General features: G+C 44.1%; 1 protein-coding gene across 2 annotated transcripts; it reads right to left on the reverse strand.

Annotated features, from left to right (window-relative positions):
• Positions 1-4,158: 4,158 nt before the first annotated feature.
• TTLL12 (tubulin tyrosine ligase like 12) lies at positions 4,159-19,386 on the reverse strand. 2 transcript variants are annotated; one of them, XM_032949010.2, is made up of 13 exons: positions 19,109-19,382; positions 15,480-15,643; positions 14,080-14,278; positions 13,082-13,241; positions 12,213-12,346; positions 10,894-10,970; positions 9,989-10,105; positions 8,775-9,005; positions 7,799-7,910; positions 7,063-7,214; positions 6,558-6,708; positions 5,857-5,995; positions 4,159-5,000 (listed from the first exon to the last, which is right to left on the reverse strand). In XM_032949010.2, exons 1-13 carry the CDS (start codon positions 19,262-19,264, stop codon positions 4,849-4,851), a joined length of 1,944 nt encoding a protein of 647 aa, XP_032804901.2. In that variant the 5' UTR covers positions 19,265-19,382; the 3' UTR covers positions 4,159-4,848. The 2 variants fall into 2 exon arrangements, with proteins under 2 accessions (XP_032804901.2, XP_075921456.1); XM_076065341.1 differs by lacking the exons at positions 4,159-5,000; positions 5,857-5,995 and having other exon boundaries at positions 6,563-6,708; positions 7,013-7,214; positions 19,109-19,386.
• Between the last annotated feature and the right edge of the window lie 410 nt (positions 19,387-19,796).

The raw sequence follows: 19,796 nt of genomic DNA on the forward strand, positions 1-19,796 counted from the left end.
CGAATTACAACTAAATAACCCAACAAAACGTCTCCTTCACATATTAATGTCTCTTCCCGTGAAGTGTAAAAGTATTGTTCCAACGCAACACATCAGTTGTGTATTCGTCATCACTACATTCCCTTATCAGTGCTGCCCTTATTATTACAGACCACGTCAGAGACCGTATTGATCACCCCGTGTCCTTATAAATAATTGCACACGTGCAGAACTGTGGAATAGTAGTGTATAATCACGAATATTGCACTTCGTGCTCCTCTCTCACTCTGCTTTGGAAGGATGTGACACAACCCCGTTATGATTGTGATGGAGATTAAGCCAAATGCCATGCTTACTGGTGGCATATACAAATGCATAGGCAGCTATCTGACCATCACAACTTAATTCCATACCTGTCAATCCCTTACCAGTGCCCTACCTTATTACAGACGAATTCAGATACCTTATTTTGTCACCCCGTGCCCCTTATAAATCTCAACGTTCATCCTACAAAGTCACCATCACAAGGGAGAAACACAAATAGACGTAAGTTTAGTTTTTTTGCCCGTATGGAAACGGCTGTACGCCGCATGGACCTGGAAACTCAACTTCCCTGTACAAGAATACGGAGTAAGGGGCCGTCCATAAATGACGTCACGCGATTTTGGACGATTTTTGACCCCCCCCCTCGTCACACGGCGTCACAAAAAGTCAGACCCTCCCTCAAATATGACGTCACAAAGCTCTGCCCCCCCAAAATAAAACATGCTTCAAATCGCTATTGTCATTGTAGTGCGAATTTAATGTGCCGCTGCACACTGATGTTGTAGGAGAAAACATTTATTAGAAAGTCTATTTAATTAAGCAGAACGTGTTGTCTATATTTATTTACATACTGTACTGAAGAAGCTTGATTCCATCTATCACTCGGCCTTAAGATTTACATTGAACTGCCCATATAGGACTCACCATTGTGATCTCTACATTGGGTCAAACTTAACATCTCTTAATGTTTGACAGCTTGTGCACCAGATCTTATTTATTCACGATGTACTTACAACAAAAAATCCGCAGACTACCTGCTGGATCTCCTCTCTGTTTCAAAGAACAAATTTGACCTCAGGTCTTCGCTCATTTACCAGCTTCACATTCCCTATTGCCGTACAAAAACTGGAAGGGCTTTTGCTATTGATGCCCGCAGGGTCTGGAATGCTATTGCCAATAAACTGCAACTTGAATCGCTACCAATGAGATCTTCTCTCAAAACTGCTCGAGAGGAGTTGTACACCCCTAGCTGCCACTGCTATTCATTGGCGTAAAATAAAATAAAATATTTTTGCTCTGGATGACGCTGCAAAGAATTATCTGTATTTTGATTTAGCGTGCTGATCTTAAACGTGCATTGAAACATTTGATACTCCGACCGATGCTTCTGTTGTTGTGGAGCAACTCATTGCAGCCAGCTGTGGCTCTAGGATTTGGTGTTACATGTTATTTATGTAGTTTATTGTAAAAATTCGGTTACAGTCCCTATGATCACTGTTACGCTGTAATTATGGCTTTATTTTTTGGTGATTTCGAAAAAGTTTTTTTGGTTTGGACATGTTTTGTTGTAGTACGGAGTTAAACTGAAGGCCTTAATTTAAGTTTTCTTGTGGTTGTTGTTGTTTGACTTGCATCCCACTGGGATTTTTTGCACACAGCGTTGGTGTACGGTGCTATTTCAGGAATATTTTGCTGTTTTTTTCATGGATTTTCTGTTTGCACAGTCACAGTCACTTTAAGTTGTTTTCTTGTTCGTGTTTTTGTTTGTTTGTTGTGGTTGCACCCGATTCAAGAGCCGAATGGCTCACAGGGCTATACCAAAATAAACTGAAAACTGAATTTAAAGTTGCGCATTTTGATGTGACGTCACATTTCTCAACCCCCCCCTCCCCTCGTCACACATCGTCACAATGTCTGACCCCCCCAGGTGCGTGACGTCATATATGGACGGCCCCTAAACCGTATGGGTTAACAGTATGAATTACCTGACCGATTATCGATTTGATCAGCCCATTGTTTCGGCCAATGAGGTTCGTATCAATTGTGGGGGAGCGGTGGTGTAGGGGTTAGTGCACTGCGCTACGAACCCGGCTATCCAAGTTCTATTCCCGCTCACGGCCACCTGCAGCGACGATTTTATGAACCGGTCCGGAGCCTCCACGAGGTCGACTCAGCCTCGAGTAACCTGGGGAGACAAAGGTGACCGGGCGTGGTTGCTGGCCACCCACTCCCTCGTGTGCCATGCCGGCCTTCATCCGTGCTCGCCAAAAGTACTTGTCACAACATTTGTTGAGGCTACACGGGGTATCTTTATATTTGCAGCAAGGCCGTAGCTATGGAGTCAACATTGGGGGGGACCAAATCTACAGGGGGTCTGGGGGTCCCCCCCCACCCTAGAAAAAAATCTAAAATTGAAAACTAATTTCCTGTCTAAAATATTAAAAAAAATTCACGAACACATGGGATGGACTTTATTTTTTACAATGTCTAATAGTGTATTGTATTACATTGCTGATTTTTCTTTTTTTTCCTTTTCTTGTATCATTGTATGTAATGGCAGAGATTAGGGATTCACAAAGTACAACCATAACCACAATCATATAAACAGAAATCTATTTTACAGCAATATATTGGGGGGGACATTTTGAGCATCTTTGAATATTGGGGGGAGGGGGATGCTCCCCCCTCCCCCCAAAATCTAATCGAACAGATATCTAATCGAACAGATGTACCCCCCCCCCCCCCCCATGTATAATTACGGCCTTGCTTTGCAGTATAAATCGTTCCCACTTGTGCCACTGGACGGGAGGTGGATAAACTAAACTATTTTGTTTTTCACCAGGTAAGGTCCACTGAGCTACATAAATCTGTCAGAACCGACCTGGCCACGAATGATAGCTGAACGAAAGTAGCTTATAATCACGTGGAAATTTATATCAGCCAAATACTCTGAACGAATGTCGATTCTTAAATGTGGAGGAAACCCCCACGCAACCACGGGGACCGCATGTTGCATTGGACATGCGATTAATCGATTACCTGACCGATTATTATCTGTTCGATTAGCCGACGAACGGCCAATACGAAGTTAGCTGGGGGTAGTGGGATTAATATAGTTTCCCACTTGTGACGCAAAAAAGTAGTCTTCTAATTATGTATTGATTAATCAACTTAGTCGTGGGCCACAACTTAGCTGGTCTGGGTCCATGACAGTTGCGGGGAGCGGTGTTTAGAGGTGACTAACTGGGAGGATTTGTAAGAGTTTTAGACTCTACCCAATTGCAATGCGTAACATTGAATGATCGTGGCAGGAGGGCCCGATGGGGGTTATATAACGGTGGCAGATGACAATACCAAGATCCGGACCTGAGCGACTGATTGGGCTTACTCGTAGCCACATTGATCAGTTTGTGTTGTGAACTCTCACCGCTTGCCATATGGCCCTAACGTGTCGTTGGTTTTTGTAACGTGAGTTACCTTAATAATAATTTCCGCCGAGGAGAGCCCTCATTAAGAGACTGACGGTGGTTCTAGATAGGCCCAAACATTACAGTGGCCCCGGGTGGGTCACACTCCATCAAGTTACATGAATACATCGTCAGCATGCTGGATGGCCTGCACAAGCAGTTACCAATCCATCATTGTCCTGTACACGATCTGATTTAGTGTATTACCATTTTTACATACTTACATAAATAAATACATGAATGATTGTTGTTTACAGTGTCAATTATCCAATAATTTATAAAAGAAAATACATCCTTTACCCTCCACAACTTTTCTGAATCTCACGACTCATTTTAAAAAGTGTCCTCTATTGCGATGTTTGGCCAATGCCAGAGCATTCCGTCTCAGAAATGTTTACTGCAGAACTGGTTGAGAGTTTGAGACAAGTCGTGGAAAGTGACCAGCAACAGTGATGTGCCCATATCTTGAGGTCTTGGTGTGTGAGATGAGGTCATTGCAGGTTGTCGACTGGAGTTCATAGGCAAAAACCGATACCACACACGTCATCCAGATGAGATGGTGCAGATGTAAACACGTTTAGATGAGCATGCACGGCTGTAATCCATCCTCTGCTCAATTGCCATCCAGTAGTGTAATGTATTACAGCACACAGTTGTTTCAAATAGGTCCCAAATTGTAGCATTTTCTTTATTTGAAAGACAAACGCAAAAAAGGACATTCCTTTTTTTCTCATACTGAAAAATAGAAAAGAAAAAGCCCAAATGTGTTTCAGTAGTGTATATTGTACGAGAAAATGATGACCAAAGGCTTTTATTTAAACATGCATTCTTAAACACGCTGTTTGAAGCACTTTTGGTATTTGCAAGCAACTGCATCTGGCTCAGAAGTGGCAGTCACGGCTGATTCCGTTAAAAAAAAGTACGAATGAACAGCAACATTGTGGCTCGAATTTAGATTAAAAAATTGTCTACAATATTCTGTGCTCTAAGAAAATCTTAAGTTTACATTTTGCTGAACCTTGTGTTTTGGAGGGGTGGAGGAAGCCGGGCATTATTTCCAATTATCTTATACAATATATCAAATTCCAAAAATGTAGAACATAGATAACACAAGCACAGAGAATATAGTATACGCTCTGGATTTTTTTTAATATATGTAAGGCTCTCTCTCCACCTTAGAAGTATGGCCAATAAGACAAGAGTAAACTGTGCAACCTTCAAATTAAACCTGTAAGAATTGACTTCTATAAGTGTCACGACACTGTGCATGATTTGCGGTGATCATCATCGGCCATGATGAATCCACTGCTTCTTGAAGGCCTCTCCAAGTCATCGCAGTGATATTCGGGTTTCGCAATTAAACTAGCCTTGTGACAGGTCGCCCCTCACTCTCGTCCAGAAAGAGGGTGCTGAACACGTCATCGAAGAATGAAGGGTGGTACTTGCAGGCTCGGGTGCAGTCGGGATTAAAGTTCACCTCCAGGATCTGAGGTCGCATGATTCGGTCACCTGGAAGTCAGAGCAACGTTTATAATGAGGCATGTGCTGAGATGGGAAAAATATACCCCACCTCCACCTAAATGCTGTAAGAAGAAGAAGCTAAAAGTGCAGCCTTATATTTATTGCCACGACATTGCTGGCAGATAATCCATCCAACTTGAGCTCTAGACAGCCCCTCTGGAGGGTACTTTGGCCTACTCTTCCACATTGGCCACACATCTTGGAAGAGGTGGGAGTACCCACATCTTAGTCTACCACACACAACCTGCCTGCCAATCGACATTGTGGTGTATCCATTCAGGCTGCCCAGTGTTTTAACATTGATACACAATAACTGTTTTATTGCCAGAAGGAGTAAAACCTATTCTTATATTTTGATACTGGCAAGAGAGGTCTCATTATGCAGCTGCTCACTCCGAGCTCTCATTGTCCTGATAGTGCATTGGCTTTGTGCTGGTCGCCTTTTGGGGTCCTCTGGTCTAACACTGTTTGAGACGAGGCTTCAAAGAAGGCTGTCTCTGGTGTGGACCAATCAATTTCAGAGACAATGCATATACTACCAGACCATGTTTTTTTGTTTGCATGTTCAACACAAGTATATGTGGTTAATGCAAACATGATTTTCCTGCAAAAAGGTTTCTGTTTGGTGTTGCCAACTATTTCTTGCCAACCATTTCTTGCCAACTATTTCAACTGCCGTGTGAAGAAATCGAGCCGGTGACCTCTGGACTGCCCGTGAAGCCTGCTGACCATTAACACCATGGCAGCATCCCAAAAACCATAGTGAATTCATGTCTGAGAATGTGGCACACGCATTGCTGTGCATGTGCGTGCGTGTGCGTGCGTGTGCGTGCACGCGCATCACCGTTAGCATCCGTGTCCCACTTCAACATCAAGTCAATGGCATAAAATGCTCGGGATTGTGGGTAGTGTCCAATGCCGTAAGGAGCAGGTTTGATCACAGCTGCTTGAAACAGCTCGACGAAGGCTTTGAAAATATCAGCCTGAAAGAAAAAGAAAAAACACCGACAGCTTATCAGAGGTAATGTTACACATTGTATGGCAACTCTATGCATATATGAAACACGTTAGGAAAATTCATGAACACACATGAGGTGGTTTCACTTTTGTACGTGCATTTGTATCCAGAAGTGTGAATTAGCGGTATGGAAGCCGACAGGTGGATGTCAGGACAAAATGTGTTTTCATATTTGAAAATAGTCTTTTGAAGTGCTGGTATGTGTCTCAATAAACCCACATTAGTAACACCGACTTAACAGGAAAGCTATATAGCAAAAAATACAACACATTCATAAAAAAGACATTGCCTCAAATGGAAACGAATATGATAGGCAATGTTTTGGGCAACAAAGTGCCATGAAGAAGGGCCATTGCCAATTAGTCCCTGACAGCAACAGTTGGTTCATATTGGATCATCTTTACAAGAGAAACAGTGCCCCACTGGGTTCCGAATAGACAGCGCCCATGCATAACCGCTTTAAGCCTCAGTTGGAACACACGAAGAGACTAAAGCTGCTTTTTGAACGGTGGCGGCGAACACTTTACCTGCACCTCAGTCCAGGTGAAAGCGGGGTTCTGGCTCTCAAACAGTGGGATGAACTCGTGGTGATGCACCTGCTTGAGTACCACGCCCGGGGCATAGTTCATCACCGTGAAGTGCTTCTCGTAGTCGTCTAACCGCTCGAGCGAGAAGGGCCTGTCCCAGGTGCGCACCGAAACGCAGAATCAGGATCGTCGATCTCCTCCTCTCACCTCTCGTGGGAAGCAGAGAGGCCGAGGGTAGGAAGCTAGGAACTGTGCATGATGGAGCGTACAGATTCATGCCCATTTGACAGCCGGTACCATGATCACCTTGTACCGCAAAGAAACAGCTGCCACCGGCGGTCCCCCTCGGCGAGACTGTGGCATGGCATTGCAATGGTCGAGATGAAATGTGATGTAAGCTGCTTTGAGTTTCCAAAGCATTTAAGTGCCTTGTACATGCGCATCATTATCCTTACATGTGACTGGTGGCACGAGTGCAGTGGCAGTCACGTCTGCAGATACCAACTTGTTGGAGAAGCGAAGCCAGAAGACGTTGTAGACGTACAAGGAGAGTGGGTTGACGGAGCGGAGCAAGACGATGTAGCGAATGTCAAACTTCACCATCCCCACATCGGCACGCTCAAACAATACCGGGTTTTCGATGTACTTGCACACCACCTTGTGCAGGAGGAGTGGGTGGTGAGAGACAGTAGGAAAGGTGGGTCAACAAGACATTACACACATGGATACAAAAGGCAAGCAAAGAACACCAAATGATGGACAATTAATGCCAATAATAATTGACAAATCTTCATCCGACAGTAGATTGAGTATGACTGATGATGACAGCCAAGAGAGATAACAAACTCATTGGGTTATACCTTGTAAGCAAAGAGGAAATGGAGCAACCTATTTTGGCTATATACGCAACTATGATGAATTGCAACAGTTGAGACAATTGTCAGCATGAAAGAGGATGCATTTTTTCAGCAGTCTGAAGGGAATTGCCAACGAGGTGTTAAATTGCTGTGAATGAACGAGCCTGTCTGTTCATTGTTCAAACTATCCTGCGTGCCCTGCATCAATAACACGAATGCATGGAAGCGGGAATGATTTGTTTTGGGAAAACGTCATCCGTGTAGTTTTAAAATACTATGTCCAAGTAATAAATGAAGCTGTTATCCGTGGATTTTTTTTAACACTGAAATGTTGTTAACGATGACGGGGACCATGGGTCAGGTTGGCGGTGTAGAGGCCCTCACCTTGGGCGTACTCTCGCGCTGCCGGATGATCTGGCTCAGGTTGTTGCTGATGTGCGTATCCAGCCCCCTTGCCAGGTTCCATGGCTTGCAGATCCAGTGGTTGTCCTCACCCCTGAGACAAATGAATGCAGGAGGCTCGATGACCAGATGTAGACACCACCCTCTGCCAAGCCATTACAACTTTCACTCACAATGCGGTTATGAAAAAACATTCTGCGATATTTGCACAAGCTCCAACAGATTGTTAGTAATGGTGCCACGTTATATCATATTTCACGATAAAGTACGATAATTTCACAAAATGACGAATATCACAAAATAAGTATAGCTTAAATTTTGATTTAAAGCTTTCGTGACTGCAGTAATTCATATTCTTAGTTCTTTCGGTAAAATCACGTTGAAGGGAAACAACAAAATAATAAAATAAGTATAGCTTAAATTTATGACTGTATTTCACATTTTTATTGGCTAGTTATTGTGCTTTGCTGTATGACCAATATAAATAGATTACTTTAACATGCTTAAACTGCAGTTCAGCCTGCCATAAATCGTATAATCATGGTAACTTAACAATCAATAAGGCTTATGACACACATGCTGGCAGTTAAAAAAATAATCAGATCTTATAATCAATATCCTTTCAATTACTCTGGAATGTTTTTTTTAACAGTACTAAATAAATTCCAATAGCTATTCATTTTCTTGCGATTATCTTTGTCGTTTCAAACATAGTCAGAAAATAAGATATACACATTAAATGAGCAACGGCAATCACAGTATAACAATATTCGTGAAATGAACGATATAATTATCATGGACCTCATGTCGTACACGTATGCGTGCTGAATTTCTTTCGCGCCGTATGTAGCCAACCATGCTAATCAGAGGAACTACACATTTGATATATCATAGCGTCGCCCTAAGCATTGCTTCGGGGGAGGGGGTGGGAGGTCTCTGCCCCCAGGCAGCCACTGACCTGGCCTGACGCTGCTGGAAGCAGCTGACAAACTGCGGCAGCTCCGTCTGCAGGTTGTACGTGGCCGGCAGCCAGGCCGGGTGGCCCGAACAGTCACTCTCGACTCCCGTGGCCGTCCCAGCGGCGCCGGCTGCGATCCGTGCCATCGCTGCCATGCAGTCCTTGACCGTGAGCAGACTTTCAGCGGGGAACTGGCTCAGCATCACGCAGGGCTGCTCCTCGCTGAGCGTGCTGCCAATTGCACCAGGGAAGGGGCAGAAAGACGACACGCGTGACCGTCTAAGCAACAATAGATGATCGTCGTTTTCAGCATTGGACAGGCTTGATGGTAACCTTAAGGGTCAAAGGGCAGCTCAATCGGTTTGTGTACATGTGTAGTCTTCCCATTTGGAACATACGCTGAAATGTTTAATTTACAAAAGGTTATTGATATTTTTTTATTTAAAGCTTTCGTGACTGCAGTAATTCATATTCTTAGTTCTTTCGGTAAAGTCACGTTGAAGGGAAACAATAAAATAATAATATATATAACAAACCGACACACCTGATGACGACCGTTTGTGTTATGGTCGAAACGTCGTTAGAATTTTTATTGTTTTATATATATTATTATTTTATTGTTTCCCTTCAACGTGACTTTACCGAAAGAACTAAGAATATGTTATTGCTATTATTACACCTGATGCAACACTTGTAATTAGAATAATGAGATGCAGGAACCAAAAACGTCTCCGTAAATCTCATGAAACCCATACATACGATTGTGTACATGTCACCGCTCATATATATGAGGGTGATGCGGTGGTGAGATGTTAACTACCTCGCCTGGTATACAGGAGGTCGTGAGTTCGATCTCGCCTGTATATTTAGAGTTTGCCTGTTCTCCCTATGGTTGTGTGGATTTTTCTCTGGGTCCACCGGTTTTTCCCTCCACATTAAATATCAGCATGCATTTTGAGTATTTCGCTTCTATATATGTAGTTGTATCCTTTATTTAACCACGATATGAAATAAACCCAATGAGACACAATGCCTCTGTTGCAAGGGCAAACTGGGAAAATTGGCTTTGCAAATTTACCTTTTTTTAATGGTTCTGCATAGAAATGGAAGTATGATAGTGAATGGTAGTTGAAGATGTCATTTGTTTCCTATAACTCCGAATCGTATAATGACCAATGGGTTAGTGTCGTACTTGTTTTGCTGAACATTCTTACCGGAAATCCTTGTAGTGCGTAAACAGGTATAGGATGTCAGCTGCTTCAGGGCCCTCTTCCAGCGTGAACCGTGGATGATGCAGATTGTCCCGCACCTGGGCGTGCTCCGCAAACACCCTGCGCTCACACACGCAGAGTGCACACGCAAACACATCATGCGCACACACACAGCACACCGGTGTACGTGCGCATATGTCCGCACGCGCACTTACACAAGGACCCATGCGTCATCACACAACTAAGTTATTTTCCCTGTTATGCAATGTGTATGAAAGAAATAGGTACAATAAATATATTGGACCAACTGCATAGTTAAAGTATACAATATCATAGACAGCGCTATTATATACAAATATTTATTTTATGGCAGCCAAATAATTTGGCAATCATTTAAAAATTGGCCACCAAAGCTGACAGATCAATTTTGTGATAGCCAATCCTGAAATATCATGATCAATACATGCATTAAAAAATACAACCCTTTGTCAAGGCCTACCATGCAGTATCAGAGGTGGGAGTTGTTGGTCATACACTGCCATGTTGGTCAGTATGGGTTGGTGGAGGGGAGGCGCCAAGAACAAGTTAAGAGATCACTCAACACTGATGTTAGCCGTGACCAAGAGGAAACCTCAGGACCTTGCTCCACCTCACAGCACATAAATTAACACTACAAATGTAACGATTTACAAAAAAAATTCCGAATTTTCATGTTCTTGTGACAAGTCTACTGAGTTAAAATGGTTATGTGGCTGCATGTTTGTATCTCGGACTTGTCTACAGACAGAATACTGAATTACCATGCTGACATAATATTGAGGTTTGTGAAGAGGAAAGGTTTGATTCTTAATTTTATATCGTAACATCTATTTGTTGTGCTACAAAAAAAATCATTTTCACGAACTCACTTAAAAACTTTGTCCTTGGGGTACACGGCTGGCTCAATAGGCAGTGGAAGGCTTTCCTTTGTTTCCTTGAAAATTACCTAAGATTAAAAAGGAAAATCATATTTTTTATTTCATAATTGCACATGCAGAATGGTGGAATAGCAGTATAATCACGAATATTGCACTTCATGCTCCTCTTTCCGCTTTTGAAAGATATGACAAAGCTCCATTATGATTGTGATGCAGATTAAGCCATGTGCCATGCTTACTGGTGACCTATGCAAATGCATTGGCAGCTATAACGCTTTCTGACATTATACAACTTTGCAGCAAATGTGACCATCACAACTAATTCCATATCTGTTTACCCCTTATCAGTGCCGACCTTATTACAGACCAATTCAGACCTTATTGGTCACCACGTGCCCTTAAATATCTCAACGTTCATCCTACAAAGTCCCATCACAAGGGAGAAACACAAAGACAAAAACAATTTGCCCGTATTAAAACGGCCGTACAACCGCATGGAAAATTCAATTTCCCTGTACAAGAATGCGTGTAACCCGTATGGGTTGACAGGTATGTAATTCTAACTATTATATACTAGCTTTCTTGCCCGTCCAAGGACGAGTGTATATCGCAGTAAATCTGAAATATTCAATAGACAAATTGTTCAGCTCATGATTATAAATGTGGGGGGTTGCCTCATGTGGAGTGACGTCACACGCGGGACACACATTCTTGGCTTATAATAGTAGTTATTGTATTTTTTGTTACCTTTAATATTTGATCAAAGATAATTGACATGCATTTCATATTGCTACTTTAATTATAAATTAGTAATTTTGGCACCAGCCACATCATCAATTATTATGCTCATGATTCAAGTATGTTCTACATTTAAAAAATAAGTTGAAAAGTTTATGTATAGGTTCTGTCCATCTCAAAGATGATCCGATATGAACCAAGGTGTGTAATATAATTGTCTGGCATTCAGGTACTTGCCATACTGAAAACCAGATCAATCCATAAAACGGTTGGGCAAATGTTGCCAACGGACTATTTGCAAATATGTTTTACTTTTACAGCTACATGTCAGCTTTCGTACTGCTAATTAAATATTGCTGACAACACATGTTGAAAAGCAAAATAATCCATATAGGTGCATGCATATTCTAAATGTATTAATTCAATTGACTTGTTAAGAAGGTGGTGCTTGCGCTGCTGGAGATGGGGGGCAGCAATTCTATGGAGCGGGGCAAAAGAAAAGTTGGATGGCGCAGCTGGAACTATTGCTGACGAGCAACGCGCCACATCGGAGCGAGGAGGGCTACCGTCACCTCGAAGGACCGCGGCGGAGGCACGAGCACGTGCGTGGGTACGTGCGTCAGGTCAGCCCATCTCCACGGCAACAGGCGGCAGGTGCGCACGAGCGGGTCACGCTCGCCGTAGGCAAAGTCCCGCGTCACCTCGTCTGCACACGAGCCACGGACATGCGAGGGTTAACGGCGGCGTGAACGCTATTGTTCTGCCGTCAGCTGCTATCGGCAACTGACCTCTTCTGTTTGAAGTTGTACACTGCAACAGTCAAATAGAGCTTCATTGATCTTGTCAGAAGAATAACTGTGAAATATGTACAGCCTGGTCTATGCCGAGATCACCCGCGATTGTACCAGATCGTGTCAGATCTTTAAAGCTGAGCAAAATTGAGCCTGGATAGTGCTTGATTGGGTGACTACTATGGACAACGACTCTTATAGGCGTCTGCAGAGGTACGTGGTGAGCAGCAGATGGCAGTGCAGCTAAATACATTGTTGTGATGTACTTCTATGCTCCCACATCTATACTTGCCCCCCTTTGCCGACTTGCACTGACCAACGTGATGTATGGTCAAATAAAATAACCCTTCCAAACTGCAGCGGCATGAGGAGGCCATCATCCAGTCTTAGAATGACAAAGGACTGTACACATATACATACAACTTTATACCAATATTTTATTGAATGCAACCATGCACTGAAGTTTAGCATACGTCTCCAAAAAACTAAGATATTTCCACTTTCATAATGCACTGTCTGACAACGGTGACATGCTAAACAGTAGATTTTAAAGGTGAATGAGCAATGAATTGTACAACGGTGTTGGAAATGGACGAGCGACAATGGCTGTAAAAGTAGTGTGGTTAAATCCTCTCAGCCGGTAGCATCACCTCCTTTTTCCAGGTCTACGACAGGCCAGAGGAGTGTGTAAGTCAGCTGCTCCGGCAGGTAGCAGAGAGGCGCCGTGCAGAACGTTGGCTGGTCCGAGTGCTGGATTCGTGAGCCGAACTCATCCATGATGTACCACACAGGCACCTTCTCCTCTGCCGACTGCCTCCTCCAAAGGAAGTCAAATACAAGCCAGTCTGAGGCCTTTGAGCATATACAAATGCATTAAATCCCTAACATCTACTTCAACATGGCCTGTCAATGCATTTGGCAATATCATTGCCATAAACTAAGGTTGGGTGGAGCGGTGATGCAGTGGTTTGCGCATTTCACTACGGATCAGGCGAGCCGAGTTTGAGTCCTGGCTAAGGCTAACAGCGGTGGCAAGTGATATCTGAGGCCGTTCTGGGACCCCAGCCACCCCTGCCCTGCCTTCACCAACCCACATTGGTCAGCATTGTTAAGTATGGTATAAAAAAAATAACCTATGACCAATAAAGCTTGGGAAGGCTTTCATCCAACACTGGGTTATCAAAGGACTGAATATATATTTGTTATATTTGTGAATTAAAATAACATTTAAAGATAATTACTGCCTGCCACATAGTTCATACCTGCAACACTGCAAGATAAATAAATATAAGTTCCAAGGCCATACTTGAAAAGCAGAAGAGAGGATTTTGTTTTTCCTGATGCAGCCAATATCCTTCTATTATACAAAGAGGCATATCGTTTCTTGAACCCTTGACGGATTGACAATGAACAAGATCAAGCATTGTCTGGAATGCAACTCCTTCTCTACATTTTTCAGTCACGCGTTCAACATTTCCCCAAACACAAGCTGGTTCAAACAACTTCCACAGCTACTGTTCAATAAACAACGCAAAGAAAGTTATGCGCCAGCTACAAGTAATCTGGCTGTGCACGTCATTGTCCGTGCTACTGTGGCCTGCGCCTCCCCGCCATTGTGACGTGTGAGCGGTGTGTGGACGAGCCTCACCCCGTGGGCCAGACTGTAGGTCTGGCTGTACCGCCAGAGCTGTGCCAGCACGTCGTCCACAGTGTCGTCGTCCGGGACCTCGCCGTGGAAGTCGAGCCCCATGAGCTGCGCCATGCGGTGCACAAGCCCCGGAACCTCCAGCAGCTGAGTCCGCGCCACGTCGGCACGGAACGTCCACGCGTGGTCGATCAGAAAGATGCTGCACACAAAACAGAGGACGTGTGTTTATCATTGGTCCATTAAAATTTGTCATTTCACTCCCAATGCGTGCGTCAAAATTGTGCAAGCTGGACAAACTTGGTCTGGAAGGCCAATAGGCTGATGGGCTAAAACTATATTTTTTAATTTAGATGTGGAGACAGAACGGAGTACCAATTATATATGATTTAACCATAATTCTCCACAATAATGCAGAAGTTTCTCTGCAATGTTGCTTTTTGTGTTGCACAGGGGCCCATCGTTAAGATTTAGTGCTTTGGCCAATCGGATCTGGAAACCCAGTAACATTTAACAAACATAGATTTGAAGCTTTCGTGACTGCAAGGATTCATACTCTTTGGTTTTTTCGGTAAACTCACGTAGGTAAAATAAAATAAATGAAAACTAAATTAAATCACGACGTTTCGGAGGCAACAGAAGCTTCCGTCTTCAGGTGGAACAGACACAGCAAAATTAGCTGTATCAAAGGGGGGGGGGGGAGGAGCCAGGAAGGAACGTGGGTGGGGAGGGGGGGCTAAGTTAAGCCGCCTTTTGTTATTCTCCCTCCCCCAGAGCTGTTCTCTTGATACAGCTAATTTTGCTCTGTCTGTTCCACCTGAAGACGGAAGCTTGTGTTGCCTCCGAAACGTCGTGATTTAATTTAGTTGTTTTCATTTATTTTATTTTACCTACGTGACTTTACCGAAAAAAACAAATATATTTAACAAACCTGTTAATGAAACCCATGCGGTGGAAACCCATCTAATTTGATTGCTAAAACAAACGTTGCCGAAAATTGATCTGGAAAGTCAAAGAGACCAATGGACTAAACACTATTTTTATTTACATGTAGATAAATAGAAGAGAGTTCTGTTTATAATTAATTTCATAGGAATAATCAATTTACACAAGTTTGATGCAATTTAGGCTCATTGCAGCAAGAAGTACCAACAAGACAATTAAACGATGCTTAATTAAAACCGTAACCCTCAATTATAACAATTCACAGAATCTCTGGAGGAATTAAAAATACATTCCTATCATCTTGGCCAAGATGTTCAAAAAGAGCAATCGTAAGCGTAAAAACCACAGAAATATATCGACGGTACTGTAGCAACGACATTTAACAAACAGGCAGTCATTCTCACAGCACGTGCTCTAAATTGTATTTGAAACGCTCAATGGCTCGGGTTGTATCCCACCTATTAGAGTCAGAAGCAGAGAGGCCGTCTTCCTGTGTTACAATCACTTTGTAGCTTGGAGGGTCCCCGGGATTTGTATGTTTACTCTCCTCCGAGTCTCCGTCATCTCCATCGCCTTCCTCCACCACCAGCATGACTCCAAACACCTCGCCCGCATCGAACACCTATCACACACGGGTTGAACAGCTGACCCCATAAGCATCACTAGTCCACAAGTATCCAGAATTTCATTTTAAAATGGCAATTGGTTTTGGTGGTGTCAATAATTAATCACCTGATGTTTACAAATGAGAATGGATATTCTTAGCTCTTTCGGGAAAGTCACGTTGAAGGGAAACAATAAAATAATAAAATATATATAAAACAATAAAAATTCTCACGTTTCGACCATAACACAAACGGTCGTCATCAGGTGTGTCGGTTTGCATTAATTTATTTATTTTTAACGGTGTATTTATTTATAAAAAAAGGTTCCTGTACCTGACACCATCGCAATCATTGAAGACTTGGTTCATCAAGGACTAAACACTGAGGTACCCCCCCTGGTGAGACACTGCTTAACCAATACATACTTCACTTGGAAAGGAACTTTCTACAAACTGAGGGCACCCCAATGGGCTCCCCCCTATCTCCGGTTGTAGCCAACATTTTCATGGAGAAATTTGAGACTGACGCCATCCAGACTGCCACTGCGCCCAACCTTATGGAAGAGGTACGTGGATGACACTTTTGTCATCTGGCCACATGGCCGGCCTGCTCTAGACCAATTCTTCGACCACATCAATTCCATACACCCAGCCATCAGATTTACCATGGAAGTCGAAAAAGATGGCAAGCTACCTTTTTTGGATATCCTAATTAAAAAGAGACCTGACGGTTCAATGAGCCACTCTGTCTACAGGAAAGCTACCCATACGGATGCTTATCTGAAACCGGATTCCCACCACCATCCATCACAGAAGAATTCTCTCATCAAGACTCTGTATCATAGAGCCCAATGCATATCCGACCAGGAACACATAGGCAGTGAACTCAAGCACGTACACCAAGCTCTTAAGGCTAATGGTTACTCCGACTATACAATCCGCAAAGCTATCACTCAAACCATGAAGAAGGACCCTCTTGAGGAGCCTTTCAAAACCATCACTTTACCCTACATTTCGGGGATCGCAAAAAAGACCTGCAAAATCTTGAACAAACACAAGATCCAGGTCCGTTTCAACACATTACATAAAATCCGTGATCTGGTTCCGTCTGTAAAAGATGTGATTCTGGACATACAGTACCCTGGTGTCTACAAACTAAGTTGCCTCTGTGGTAGTAGTTACATTGGAGAAACCAAACGCCATGTCTCGGACCGCATTCGTCAACACAAAGCAGACCTTAAACACGGTAGGACCAACACCTCGGCTGTGGCAGATCATTGTTATAATTCAGTAGGCTCACATGACATTGACTTTTCCAAGACAGAGGTTCTTTGTAAGCCATCTGGCTACCATGAGAGATTCGTTCATGAGGCTATCCACATATACAAGCATAGAGACAATTTCAACCGAGAAGATGGATTCTGGCTTAGCAATCATTGGAAAGATTTGATTAACCATTTCAGGTCTTAATTGATTGTTCATGCTTACAGTGGCTTTCAGACAGCATACATTAATTTTTCGTCTCCCCCCTCCTCTTTTCAGAACTTAGATGGACTAGACCTTCTAAATAAACTGTCAAATCGCTGCGCGTGGCGCTTACGTTTTTTATAAATAAATAAACCGTTTAAAACTAAATAAATGCAAACCGACACACCTGATGACGACCGTTTGTGTTATGGTCGAAACGTCGTGAGAATTTTTATTGTTTTATATATTTTATTATTTTATTGTTTCCCTTCAACGTGACTTTACCGAAAGAGCTAAGAATATGAATTACTGCAGTCACGAAAGCTTTAAATCAAAATGAGAATGGCTTTCATTGTCAATGACAAATCTGACAGGGAAGCAATTATGGTGATTGTGTATGGTGCTAATGAACATACTAATTACACTAATTATCATGGCAACGATTCATTTTCATGTGCACCATGTTTTTGATATTCTTAACGTGATAGTTCACATATTGGTGCCATTAACTATGACCATACCTACTATAATCACCCCGGAATGTCTGTACTTAACGCTCGTGACGTCACTCAACAACGACCAGCCCCCCTCATTAATATTCATGAGCAGGAGACGTCCTCCAAATGGACCCCCCCACCCTCCTCATTAATAATCATGAGCGGGTGACGTCGCTCAATATGGAGTACCCCCCCTAATAATCATGTGACATCATTCCACATGGAACAGCCCCCCTCATTAATAATAATGAACAGGTGACGTCCTCCACATGGAGCCCCCCTCATTAATAATCATGAGGTGACATCATGCTACATCGACCAGCCCCCCCTCATTAATATTCATGAGCAGGTAACGTCCTCCAAATGGACACGCCCCTCCATTCATAATAATTAGCGGGTGACGTCACTCCACATGGGGGGGGGCGAGGCGCCTCCTCCCCTCTCCTCGGCGTCAACTCACAACCCTCACTACAAAGGCAGAACCCTCACGTCATCACGTGATCTCCGTGACGCTGTTGTTGAGACATCAAAGTAAAAAGGACGTCGTGATGAACAAGGGATTATAACCTTTAAACATGTTTGTGTCACCGCGCCCTTACAAGTTGCACACGCATTGATGCAATGAATATATGACGTCGCGGTCTGCTGTTCGCTTCCAAGTTTCAGATTTACTGCAATAAATCCGTCCTTGTGCGGGCAAAAGGCTATTTAGTTATTTATAATTACACGTGCTCACCCGGGAAAGCCTCACCTAGTCTACCAACTCATTCAAGGCGGGTCTCGTCAGGTATCCTCGGTTAGGGAGCGATGTTTCTCAACCAAATTGGGTGCAGTAGTTCACAGGCCAAGTGCAGAGTATTATTTAGTATTGGGATGTTGGGCGTAAATCGATCACGTTTGTTTTTGCATGATGGCAATGCCAATGACCCTGCTGGTGATGATGTCAGTTACGATTATAATGATCATCACAACAGTCGGGGTCAATGGCAATGACCAGAATGAATATTTATTAAAATAGCGATGTTGACGTGGTTTCGGCGCACCTAGCTATGAATCTGACAAGTTCGATCCAGTGGCGAGGGATATCTTAAGGCGTGGTGAGGCCTTAACAAAAGAGCCGATTAATTTGTTAAAACCCATTAATTATACAGAGCCGGTGGACACCAGCGGCTTCTACGCATCCCACCAAAAAAAAGTTCCCCAGTAAACGCCCAACGTTGGGCCAACGTTTTGCGTGCGGACTGGACGCGGCTGAAAAGTGCTGAACCGACGTTGCCGAGGGCCCAACGTTCCCCAGGGCCCAACGTTCCCCGAGGGCCCAACGTTCCCCAGGGCCCAACGTTCCCCAGGGCCCAACGTTACCCAGGGCCCAACGTTCCCCAGGGCCCAACGTTCCCCAGGGCCCAACGTTCCCCACGTCCACAGCGTCGGCGGCCCTCGGTCAATAAACGACGGCGAGACGCTGCCAAAAGCCAGGCAGACAGTCAGCCAGGTCAGACAGGCAGGCAGGCAGGGCCACCTCATGGCTCAGCTTGTGGTGCAGGCGCGGCCACAGCTGCCGCGGAACGCCGGACGAGACGAGCGCTGGGCCGTGCAGGGCCACGAAGCGCTCCAGCTGCGCGTCCGCGCGCTCCTCGCCGCCTCCTGCCACGTGCGCGGCTACGGGCGCGGCCATGAGCGGCTTGGGGCCGCAGCTGCCGCAGCTGTCGCAGCCCGCTTCAGGCCCCTCGCTCTGTCAGGCAGGGAAGAAGCCTCCACCAACACGGGTGTCTATGGGGGGCGGAGACGGTGGGAGGAGGGGGTAGGCATAGGGAGGGGAGGGGTGGGGGGAGGTGTGGGGGGGAGCGGTGTGGGGGAGGGGTGGGGGGAGGGAGCAGGGGGGGGAGGTTGGGGGAGGGAGTGGGAAGGCTATAGCAGTGACGTAATCGATAAGTCCCTATGCGATGCTTAGCCAATGGGTGCGCTCCCCTACGTAAGATGGCTGCTCTACTATAGTTATTTTAATGAAAAAAAATTCCTATTAAATTGAGCTATAAACGATTGCTTTATTTGACCAGATAAGGCCTACTGAGAGCCATAAAGCTCTTTTTTTTTAAGCGACCAGGCCGCAAGTGATCGCTCTACGAAGTGGCTTATCAATTGGATGTGTTTCCCTACGCAAGATGGGTGCACTACTATTTTAAAATAATAAAACTATTAAACTAAAC

The sequence above is a fragment of the Petromyzon marinus genome, chromosome 7, assembly GCF_048934315.1.
Source record: "Petromyzon marinus isolate PM22_M1 ecotype Great Lakes invasive population chromosome 7, UKy_Petmar_22M1.pri1.0, whole genome shotgun sequence".
NCBI classification, from domain to species: domain Eukaryota; kingdom Metazoa; phylum Chordata; class Hyperoartia; order Petromyzontiformes; family Petromyzontidae; genus Petromyzon; species Petromyzon marinus.